Raw genomic sequence first — 12,036 nt, forward strand, 5'->3', positions numbered from 1 at the left:
GATTTTTAGTGTGGTACTGTCTGGAGCATTACTTTAATTTTGTACAACAGATACTGAGACCTGTGCTACTACCAGAACTCATAGAATACCAGCTTTACCACATCCTTCCTTAGAGAGAATGGTGTTCTAATTTGCTACCTATCATGAAGATTCCTATCTTTTCTCTGGAAAAGAGAGTCTGTGCAGGTCAGACCCAGGACATGCCAGCAGTCTCCCTCACCCTGAAGGATTATTCCTTCACTTCATCACCTTTCCAATGCCAGATGAGTTGCCATTAGTTTAGATATTAAAACAAGTGCAGTTCTGGAAAATACACTGCATTTGTTCAATATGTTTAATTCTTGGTCTGTTAGATAATATTGCCAGCTGACCAGGGCATTCAGTGCCATTTAGGGGGTCTAAGATATATATCCTTGTTTTCCTTCTCAAAGCAAAGTGTCTAGACAGGTATCAAACGTGTACCATTTGAGGGTTTCTGTAGAATGGACAGCTGTAGCAGTTACATAAAGGACTCCTACTAGTTGCACCATGCAAAAAAAAAAAAAAATCTCCTCCAGTTTCATAATCTTTGGAGCTAAAGGATGTTGGCATTCTTATTCTCACACTATCAACCAGTCTGTTTTCTTAATTAAAGGTGTGCTATTCTGGATGATTTACATCATTAAAACCAGGATCCCACAACCATTTTTCAGTGTTGAAAATGGCATTTTCTATTTCTGTTGAGATTGAATGGGGATACTGACCAACAAAAACCTACAGGATCTCATCAGGCCCAGCTTTCTCTTCATCTTCCTCTCCTTACTTAATATGAAGGCCCTGTTCTTGGCTATCTTTCCAAGTATTCTTTTCAGTACTGTGGCTTACTAATAGAAGGGATTTCTATGGCTCGACTTGATTGGACATCACAGAATTCATTTAGAACGTAAGAAGAGGGGTTTCCACTTTTTAAAAGAAAAGTATAAAAGGAGCCTACCTGAGAAGACTGAACATTCTGCTTCAGTGTGAAACTTGCTGTTGTGAAGCCGTTTTTGAAGGCTCTTGGTTTGCAGTGTGTGTACTTAGTGTCTTGTGAGTACCTTAGGAAATGTCTCAGGTGCGTGGTGGGGCAATCTGTTATTGACATGTGAGAGTTGGCTTTAGTGTTCACAGATTGTCTCACCGTGCAGCAGCACATGTAAGTTTAAGAATAAAAAATGTTGAAGTCTCTTTCTGCCTAGCAGGTCAGAGGATGTTCTTTAGAATAGGGAGGAATCAAGTATACCTGTGGCACTGGCAGATAATTCTGAGTCACATCTACAAACTCTGTTGTAATATTGGGACTCAGTAGCCTTGTGCCTGTTACGAATCCATCTGTGTCAAAAATAGATGGAAGCTTATTAAACTGCATAAGGCACATGCCCGTCTACAGTAGGATCCACACTGAATGCTCTGTCTTGAGGAGCCACAGTTTCTCTAGGGTAAGTAACTGCTATTTCCTTTATGCGTGTTTTTGGATGGAGTGAGAGGAGAGCATCTCCTCTGTCATTTAAACATAAAAAATAAAAACATAAAAATATAGCAAGAAATTGCCCTTTAACTCGTATTATCTGAAAATGGATTGTAATTGTGACAAACTTGATAAATTTTCATCTTGCTCATAGGTCTTGTGGAGATGCAGCACTCTGTAACATTAACTCAGATCGTGAGAACCTGGGGCAGTCAAGTGTCTTGGGCAGTTTTACTCTTCTCAAATAAAAAGGCCAGTGTTTTGTCTGAGCCTTTCTCTTGAGGTTCTAAATTTTTGTACTTCGACTATTAGCAAAAACTTTTCACAGAAATGATTACAGAAAAACAGAACTAAGTGCAGTAAAGAAAGCATTCTGTTATTGATTTGTTTATTCTGTAAGTATACCTCAAAAATTAAAACGTTTTTGACCAAGTAAACTTATATGGAGCATTAATGAAAACAGGCGAACAACAAAAAGATGGGATTAAATCTCCTTTCCCTTGAGTGTTTGAACATAAGCAGAAAGCAAGATTTTTTGGTTATGTGAGTGGAATTTTTGGGTTTTTATGTTGAACAAAAAATATCTCAGGTCTGCTGGTTAGTTCTCTGCCAATAAAAATAATAATAAAATTCCTCTGACTTGAAAATCAGTATGTCTTACCTCAAATGTAAGATGCATTTACTGATCTCTCTTGATACAGATAAATCTCTTCAGAAAACCCCAACGACAATTTCTAGCATTGACGTCCTTTGTCTTCCATGCGTAGCTTATCATGCATGAGTACATTGGTGTTGCTAATATGGATTCAAGAGGGTTGCAGAGTTTTCCTTTCCCTTCTTTCCAAGACACTGAAGTTTCTCCAGTACCATTTTAAAGAAGGAGCCTGAGATCACGGTGTCCTAAAGATGTAGGCACTCAAAATATCAAACCACGCTATTGTAAAACAGTTTTGCAAGGACCTCTCTAAGGTGTTTGATATAAACACTCCGACTATTAGGGCAATGTTACTCTTAGTGTTTCTCTTGCCTTGAAAAGCAAGTATACTAGAAACTGGGATATGGATTAGAGTCCTTACAGCACTTGCTACAGCTTCTTACCTCTGTGTACTGACTTTGATCCTTCTGGAGTTGTGCACATAAGAAGGGGCTGTTTTGTATCTTCAGATAGATTGGATGTTAAGCAAACTCATTATGCAAAGAGAACTGGTTTATTCATGCAATCTTGGCATCTAACATTCTGGACTGAAAAACCTCGTCATGTAGTTCAACTGCTTTTGTCTTTTGGGGTTCATGTATGTGGAACATGATTTTAAGGCAGGTTTGTTCTCCAAATGACTTGCTTAACTGGCAGAATCATATGTGAAGTGAGTAAACCATAGAGAAGGATCCAAACTCTCCCATCCTGCTTAAAACAGAAAACTCATACTGACTGTTAAAAGGAGATCATTCCAAGAGTAACTCTGAAGATTATGTATCATAAACTCTAGTAAAATCTCTGACAGAACTGTCAGAAAGAAGAAGGATTAGTGGTTCCTCATTGGATTCAGTTTGACAACGTGGTAGGTTAGGAGGATCAGTATCAGGGTGGGAAGTATAGTGCCCCTTACCTGCCCTCTGTGCTGGAGGAGGATGCATGGAGGGGCAGAAAATACCTGGGATGGATCAGAGGCTACAATTAGTGCCAAATTTGGGAGCCAGCTTTATTCTCGTCCCCCTCTTTTGCTGTATTTCAGGTGTGTTGGTATTCTTTTTGCAATAACTCATTTGAGTGCCTGAAGGGGTAGCAATGTTGGATATGTCAGAGTTACTAACTCCTTCGTTTCTCTTCCATGCTTTCTCCTCCTGCAAGGAGCGGAAGGTACTTCATCTTCTGCTGTCTTCGCTTCTTAGCACTTTTAAGTTTTTTGTTGATTTCTAGCATTGTGGCAAGTTTGTCTTCTGAATATTTATTTCACCCTTTATTTATATATTAAACTGTAAATGAACTGGTAGTGTATGCTATAAAACTTCAGGTTTTATCTGTTGTGATGATGTTTTTGTTTAGTTTTGATTTTTGGTTTAAAAAAAACTCCAAACCCAACTAATTTTATGCTACTTTTCCTCCTGTTTTCGTAGGTTTTCATAGAGCTGAATCACATTAAAAAGTGCAATACTGTGCGAGGAGTCTTTGTCCTGGAGGAATTTGGTAATTACATTGTTTTGATATTAGGTCTGTACTCACATGGCAGTAACTCAAATTTCCAGTCTTCAGATTCAGAGTTGCACTGCAATTTCAAAGGTGGGAGAGAATGTAGATTGCATATAAAGAGTTGACTGAGAGATGGGTGACTTGACATAAAAATATGCACATTAGTTTTTATCATATTAAGATTTGTGATCTAGGTACTTTTTCTTATTAGACAGAAAAAAGGTCCCGAGTCTTCTGAAATAACAAAAAACCAGACATGGATTTATGTGTGAAATTTCTTTGCTATGTTCCTTTTTCATCTGAGAAACCACATTTTTAAAGTAGGATTTAAAGTTGATCTTTCTCAACACACCATGCTTTCATTACAAAGAATTACTGTTAATTGCAAAGCTTTCTTTTTGCTCTTTTATTTTTGCTCTTTAATTGCAAAGCTTTTCTTTTGCTAGGTGTAGTTTAATTTTTGTTGAATGGAGCAGAAGCTGTGTTGTCAGGTTGTACTTTATTTGTCCTGTGATTTTTATTTTAGAGCATGAGTAGAAAAGTAAAGGTTAAGGAGAACAGAGAGTTTGTGCTATTTTGGTCAGTTGTTGCTGGGCAAAATTTCAGGTTACTCTTCAGTGTTAGTGTCAGTCACAATACTCTTAACTAGGGTCTGAAAAATATGAGTGACTTCAGATGCAGCTCTTTGGAAGGATGACCCACATACTTCTCCTGAAACCCAAATTGGTTTATTCTTCCAGCCATCTTTGAGACATTTGTTTAGGTCTTAGGAGTATGTATGAAACATATAAAAAGAAGCTGAAATTGTCAACATTCCATAGTAGATCAGCATACATACTTTGGCCATTAATCAGAATCTGGATCAACAGCTCCCATTACCAAGACTGTCATTGTTCTTTGGTACTTTGAACAAAATGTTCTGGTTGAGGGATTCTCCCTTTAATTATAGGAGACTATTAACATGAGATTTCTGAAATTAATGTCATTGTCCATGACAATGTGTTGTCTCCTTTGAGTGACACAAAGTTCTAAGTGATGAAACCCTTCTGACTGTTGCAGTTTGCTTGTTGTTTACTGTAAATCTCCCAGATGTTTCAGATTTGAATTTGTGAACAATTTTTTCCCATTTTTTGAGAATGTTGTTCATGTGATCAGATCTCTGTATTTTCTAATAGTTTAGATGTTCATAAGTTCTGTTCAGTTTTTTTTCCTTTGATATAATGTTTTCACCCTGATAGGCAATAAAAGATTATTAATGGGTTTTATAAAGATGAGCTTTCAGAAGCCATAAAAATAGCTTAAAGAGTGGGTTCAGCTTCTGAAATCTTTACTTAGAAGAAATTACTTGGATCAGAAATTAATTTTGGATTAATTTTGAGGTTTTATCAAAGTACTTCTTATAATAGTTTGTTTATATTGGACAAGAAGAAAGACAGTGTTTGACTTGGTTATTTCTAGTTAATTTGTATTGGTGACTCTGTAAAAGAGCATTTAGCCCCTAAATAATGTCTGTAATAAATGTAAGAAAAAATACTTCTTATTTTTTACAAATGATTTTGTAATCAAGGGCCTATTACAAAAGCTAGAATTGTCCTATGGGACTTATAAAAGGGTAATTTTAAGAAGTAATTAAAAATAACTGGGAGTTGAAATCTACAAGAAAAGCTGAGAAATTAAACTACTTGAGTTAAAAATATCCTCTCTCGCAAAATCGAGGTCAAAGACAAGACCTAATTTAGATGTACCAAATGAGATTGACAATTTGCTCATCCAGCTAATACTGAGAAAATTTTAAAAAAGGAGGATGTTGCAGAGGAGCTAACTTTTTTTCTTATGCTGAGATTAGAGTCTACCTCGGAGCTGTTTTTTTGAATTGTTGTAAAGGTGAGAAGATACGACAATCTGTCCTGTTCAAGATAAATGTTTGGTAAGAGTAAACTAAAAGCATTCAGCAAAAACTTGCTTGGACTTCTTAAGAATGAAGTTATTTAGTGTCAAACATTGTAAACCTTGCCATCAGATTTATTACAGTAGGAGCATATGGAAATAGTAGATGATTTTAGAAAGGTAGAAGTTGGTAAGTGTGCATACTCCAGTCTGATGGGAAGTACTTCAAGCAAGATTTTGATTTTACCAAACATTAGTGCTCCAAATTAGTGATAGCACAGGAGGAAATTAAAGGTCTGTTTGTGCTAGTGCTGCATTTAGATGGCAGCATTTCAGTTGGACTTGTGGTTTCAGAGCAGGATGCAAGCAGTTCAGGAATTGTGTCCCACAAATGAAAATGTGAACTTAAGTAAGTGAGGAAATGTAAGGTTCTTCCCTCTGGAATTTGAGTTACTGCTGTGTACTTGTGCTTTATTTTCTTGTGGCCCCTTCACCGCTGCTGCTATGAAAACCTTCATTCTCCAGCAGGTAAAGTGATCTCCCCTAAACTCATTTTCTGGTAGCACCATATTTTCATTTACAGGACCAAAGGCTGCAGGATGGTGCTTAATTTACTCCCTTCATCCACTCAGTTCAAGAGCATCAGGAATAACTTCTAATGTTAGAAGAAAAGTGCTAATCTCTCAGTTTAAGGCTTGGATCTTTGAAAGCTGGGGTTTTTTCTTGTTGTGTTGGGGGGTCTTTTTTTTTTTTGTGGGAGGGCAGTTCCTTTTTTCCTTTCTTCCTTTTTTCTTTGTATTCTGCAGTGGTAGTGCTTTGACTTCTGTGTTTGTAAATGCAAACCCACTCTTAATCTTCCTAACTCAGTCCTCTCAGGAGAATTTTCTGCATTGGAAGGACTGTGAAGGAGTACTTTAAGTAAAGACAAGGCAACTTACTGTGGAGAGACAGTACCTTGCCTGGCTGCTCTCCTGTTCCCTCTCTTCCTATTCTCAATTATGATACAGGACTTTACAGCTTCCCTTCTCTCCTTCCCTCGTGGCACAAGGTCCTTACAGCTTTCCCTTCCTGCTTTTTGAAGAGTATATGAACAGTTGTATGTTATCCAGTGGGCAGTGAGACTTACACAGCTGTAAAAGTCCTACCCTATTTGGCTGTGCACCAGCCTCACTCCCACCTTTATCCCCTGGTGACATGGAGTTAATTTGGAACATCTGGTGCCAACGGGTAAGGTAGCTTGGATGTGCACCTCCTTATTTCCCCAGCTTTAGTCTCTGATATCACTGGGGCAGTGCAGCCTGGGTGTGCACTTCCCTTGTTTCTCAACCCTTCATGCAACTGCCAACTCCAAGGAGAGTGAGAGTTGAAAAATAAAACAAAAATATTACTTTTTACCATCATATTCTGTACTTTTCAATAGATTCTTTTCAAGAATGACAATACCATGACATAGGAGAATTAGTAGGTACTGGTTTATATTTTGAGAACTTTCTCAAACCCAGTCTGCACTGCCTACTCTTGGCCCCTTAGAGTGTAATCCGTCTCCCTCTCCAGCGTTTAGCTGTGTCATATCATACTTGAAGAGATGACATCTGCATGGATAGGTTTTGTTGTGGACTTTTCCTGATTATTCATACTGAACTCATTTACCTCTGTTTTTTTTCTTGTCACTAGTACTATGTGTAATAAAACATTTATCCTTCTTCTTTGAACCTGGAATGATTTGGTTTTGCATAATTTCTGTACTGCTTCTTCCAAATTCTTTTGTTGTGACACAGAAATTTCATGGCAAATTCCAGCTATTCTGGAAGGGAAGTACTCAGACTTGGTTGTGGTATTCCCCTTATACAGACATTTTAAATTTGCCACTTGTGTGTTCTAGTGTGGTCTTTGTTCTCTTCTGGTGATTTCCCATGGTATCTGTTCACAACATTTGCAGACCAAGTGCAGGCCAAAGGTGCAGTTCAGATGCACTGCACATGAACAGGGTGGTTCCAGTTGGCTTTTTTATGCCTTCCATAATGAGAACAGAAGACAAATTTCCTTTACCTATTATTATGCCAGTTTTCTTTCTCTCAGTTTGAGGCACTGCAATGGAACAAGGTCAGATTTTATGGATAATAGATTTTTTTCATCAATGCCCTAATCCTCTTTTTATATAATATTTCTGTAAACCAACCAGCCTGGTATTTGAGGAATATGTGTCACTGAACTCAGCATTCTAAGTCAACTCATTCAAAAACTATGAATGTTTTCAGTGAGTATGTCAAGTAAATACCATCACACACATCCTATACAGGAGAAAGAATATCTTGAGAAACTTAAAATAGAGCTAGGAAACAGTCTTCCAGTCAAGAAAAATTTCTCTCTCAGCTCCTTTTTTTTCCTCCTTGGATTTCACTAGCTTACTGTACAGCATCCAGCAGTTCTTCTGAGATCTGTATTCAGCAGAGAAGGATTCAAACATCTCAAGAGTAAAATCATCAGGACTCATATAGTGACAAACTCCAATGGAATTTTTGGGTTATGTTTTATTGTAGTAGGCATTAGGTGTATTTTGTCATTGAGCATATTTTTTCATTATTTTTACTGTCTAGCAGGAATAAGTAATGTGAGAAAAGCCAGAGTCTCTTAAGAGCCATCAAATATCTGCTGTACCAAACAGAAGCTGTGAAAATTTTTGCCAGCTTGAGTAATTTATTATGACATTATCAGTGTTTTCCAAGGATGTATATAAAGTAAATGAAAAGAAGTATGTAGAAGTGAGGGATAGTGAAGTGCCCTGTACCTGCACCTGCTGTCTGTCTGCATCCCTTCCCTTTCCCATGGGAACGTTGTGCTATTTCTTTCCCATTTGCCTCTCGTTTTTTGAACTTTTTGTTTTGTCTCTTGCCCGTCCGGTTTTAGTTCCTGAAACTAAAGAAGTGGTGAGCCACAAGTACAAGACGCCAATGGTGAGTCTACTGTGATGCTTCTGGTGGTTCTCTAGAGGATGTATCTTTACATTTTCATGTGGAGAAAAGAATTACATTGAGACTGCAGGATTTACAGTGAAACACCAGCTGCTCTTGATGATGTTTTTATTAGGGGGAGACAGCAAAACTCAATGATTGTTGGATCTGTGAATGCTAGAGGAACTCAGCAGTAGTGCAGAAAGCATTGTCTCCTTTTTAAAGACAGATAAAGATGAACGGTAGCCAATTTGGCATTGGACTTTAGCACAATAAAAATTGGTGGAACTGTTCATTTTTAGGCAGTGCAGAACACAACCCTTACTTCATAGAACCAATGGAAAGGGAGACTACTTCCTAAGAATAAAATTATTGTTAACAGTTTACAAAAAATTCCCATCTACTCATGAGCAGTGTCTTGTGAGTGAAGTAAAAGTATTGATTCCTGCTGTATAGATGAGTTCTTGTTCTGATATAATGTTCAGTTTTTGTAACATTTTTGTGAACACCAGCAGTTGATAATGATACTTAATGCTGTTATACATGATCAGGCTTAGATGCACTCATGGGGAAGAAATAGAAACCAATGATTGTCATCAGAACTGAAATTTCAGTTTAAGTCTGAAGTGCAGTGTACACATTTGGAGATTTCATGGAAATTCAGTCCCTCAAGAAGAGAGAGCAAAATTATTTGAGGAAGCTGGAACTATTTTAGAACAAAATGCTTAGAATATATGTAGTTTAAGAAGCAAATAGCTGTATCTGTTAGTAAGAAAAGCCAATTTAATGGAAAAAAATGTATTTTATGGAAGTGTTTTAGCTTGTACTGTAATACAGCATACAGCAAAACATGTTGTTATGCTTATTACCTTTACAAAAATTTTAAATGTCATTTTAAAGGACAAGAATTTTTAAGATCACCAGAACAGCTGGTATTAGAAGTAAGAGATAAGTCTAAGTCTTACCTTCACTGAATTGCGCTGCCAGTCACATGGTAAAAGAGGATTTTCAGTTAAATAACAGCACAGTTAATCAGTTAAATAATTGTAAAACTGAGTAGTGCTATATGAAACCCTTTCTTTAGTTAGCTCTTTCAACCCCCTCCAAGAAAATATCTTGTAATTTTACGCAACAGATCAAAAGCAAATACGCAGAATAATTTTTCGAAAGCCAGTTGGCCAACTTTCTAGCTTAGCATGCTGTTCTCAAATATTAAATCATTGAGCAGCTAATGTTTTTATCCCAAAGGCATTTTTTAGCTTGTTATATGGCTCTTCTCTCTCTGTCTCAGTTAAAGGTGGTAGGGAACACATGTTCCTGATTTTGTTTGTAGCCAGAGTAGTTGCCCCATGAAGGAAGACATGCAGGAGAAATACAAATGTGCAATGGATTTTGTCAAACACTTAATCTGAATTTCAGTATCTCTTCCTCTAAATTCTTGTAGGCTCATGAGATCTGCTACTCCGTGCTGTGTCTCTTCTCTTATGTGGCTGCAATTCGTGGAAAAGAGGCAGAAAACAAAAGCAAACCACCTCGACCAGTTTCCAGTTGATCATGATACTTGGAAATATCTACCCTTTGGCACACTGATATGCAGTACTCCCAGTTTTACTGCAGTTACTGGAGCTCACTTTCTGTCTCTTATGAGAACTTGATTATTTATGTATGACCCTGTAAGTCTTTCCCCATAGAAAAACCTAAGCCTTCCCTGTTCAGTCTCCTTCTGAATTCATCCTTAATGGAGTTTTTAAATGAGCTTTTAATCAGACAGTTTTGAGCATCTGCATCCAGCTGTGAGTGACTTACTCTGGACATTCCTTTGAAATTCCTTTTTTGTTTAGATGACTAACAGCTTGAGTTTGGTTGTTTTTTTCTAGTGGTACTTGTTACAGTTTGATCACTTTACAACTGCAGGCTTCTGCTTTCAGATTCTCTGGTATGTGCACAGTGGAAGCAGCCTGGTCCTGTATGTTGTTTCAGTGTTGTGTTTTGTTGTTTTCCTTCCGTGTTGTTCATTTTTAATTACCAACACAACATTCCTGTCACATAGTTCTACAGTCCCTTTTGGTAGAGATGAACAATTTTGCTGTCATAGTCTCAAAATACCATGTGACAGTTGAAGTTTGGTTATTTAATTGGTCCATCTGTGGAGATGACTGCTTCTCAGGTGAAGAGAGAAACTTTGAAGGTAGTCTAATGTAAAAAACCTCAACACTTCATGGGTTCTGTGGATTTTCAAATGAGCATTTAGATAACATTTGTAGCTACTCCAGCAGCAGAGTTCACAGATGCCAGTGAGCACTCCCTAAAGCAGTTAATCACAGGGATTAGAAAATGAATAAGGCAGTGTAAAACTTGGAAACATTATTGGCAGAAGCACAGTACAGAAATCTGCAGAAGTGTTCAGAAGCCTAGAGATTTTGCTGTCTCCAAACTATTTTAACTATTGCTTTTTATGTTTTTTTTCAATCTGTACCTGTATATGAAGGGATCTTGAAAATATTGTGTTTATGTGTAAAGAAATGTAGTTAAACTGTCCATCACATTCCTTATTTTAAATAGGCTGGATATGAATGTTTTTTTCATCCTATTTCTGTTCTTGAACTGTACTGTACTTGTCTGGAAAGCTCTTAGGATGCTGGAAGGTGAGACTATCTAGAGAAAATAATGTTACATGTAAAATACCAGGAAAAATTGCTCTGATACAAACTGATGTATTGTATGTTTTGACATAGAATTCTGACTAAATGCACCCAGAAATAACCCTGTTTTGGCTTGGTCAGGGTATTTACCATTTAAAATGGAATATACTAGTTTGGTTGAAAATGATGTAAATATTATAGTATCACATCTATTTATAGAAACTGTACAGCTCTCTGAATGTGAAAATAAAATGTCATTCAACCAGCAACTAGTTTACATCCTCTTGTGCTTTTCTGTCATTTGTTATTCTGAAACAAATGTAATTATATTCAAAATACACCACACACATACATGAAATAGTGGAAAAAACTCTAAATGGACTATCTAATTTTCTTTCCATTTAAGCAATTTAAATAATTCGGGTTTTTTTGGTTTTTTTTTTCTTCCAACACCACATCTGTGTCATTTATCTTTAAAGCAAAAATGTTTGCAAAACATGAATAGGGAAAACAGACACATTTGATATATGAAAATTTCTTTTCCATGCTTGCAAGTAGAAGTGGTGTGTAAACAATCTTTCATCCTTTCCTGACATTAAAGCAAAACTGAAACTGGCAAATACTGAAATTAGCCCGGTTTGAATTTATTTTCTTTCTTTTGTCTTCTGAGACAGTAAATTTTCTTATAGCAATATCTGAAATTTTAGCATTTGTAGTTTTATGCACACTGCTGTATTTCAAGTACAGCTAAGACTGAAAGCGCTTTGGTCTACAATAGAGGCTCCATTTATGCAATGCTGTGTCCTGCTGCAGTAGACAATTTCAATTTTTAGGTTGTAATTATGTTAGTAGGCCTATTAACATAATCAACTTAAAATTATA

General features: G+C 36.8%; 1 protein-coding gene across 34 annotated transcripts in view; it reads left to right on the top strand.

Annotated features, from left to right (window-relative positions):
- Positions 1-11,431, top strand: part of MADD (MAP kinase activating death domain) — a 68,200-nt gene extending 56,769 nt beyond the window's left edge. For 21 of the 34 annotated variants that reach the window (XM_033063458.1, XM_033063453.1, XM_033063466.1 and 18 more), the window contains 4 exons: positions 3,336-3,344; positions 3,602-3,671; positions 8,469-8,515; positions 9,957-11,431. In XM_033063458.1, coding sequence (XP_032919349.1) covers positions 3,336-3,344; positions 3,602-3,671; positions 8,469-8,515; positions 9,957-10,064 — 234 coding nt within the window. In that variant the 3' untranslated portion in view covers positions 10,065-11,431. The remainder of the gene's footprint in view (positions 1-3,335; positions 3,345-3,601; positions 3,672-8,468; positions 8,516-9,956) is intronic. The other 13 variants (XM_033063457.1, XM_033063468.1, XM_033063475.1 and 10 more) reach the window with 2 other exon arrangements.
- Positions 11,432-12,036: the final 605 nt, after the last annotated feature.

The sequence above is a fragment of the Catharus ustulatus genome, chromosome 6 (assembly GCF_009819885.2).
Source record: "Catharus ustulatus isolate bCatUst1 chromosome 6, bCatUst1.pri.v2, whole genome shotgun sequence".
NCBI lineage: Eukaryota > Metazoa > Chordata > Aves > Passeriformes > Turdidae > Catharus > Catharus ustulatus.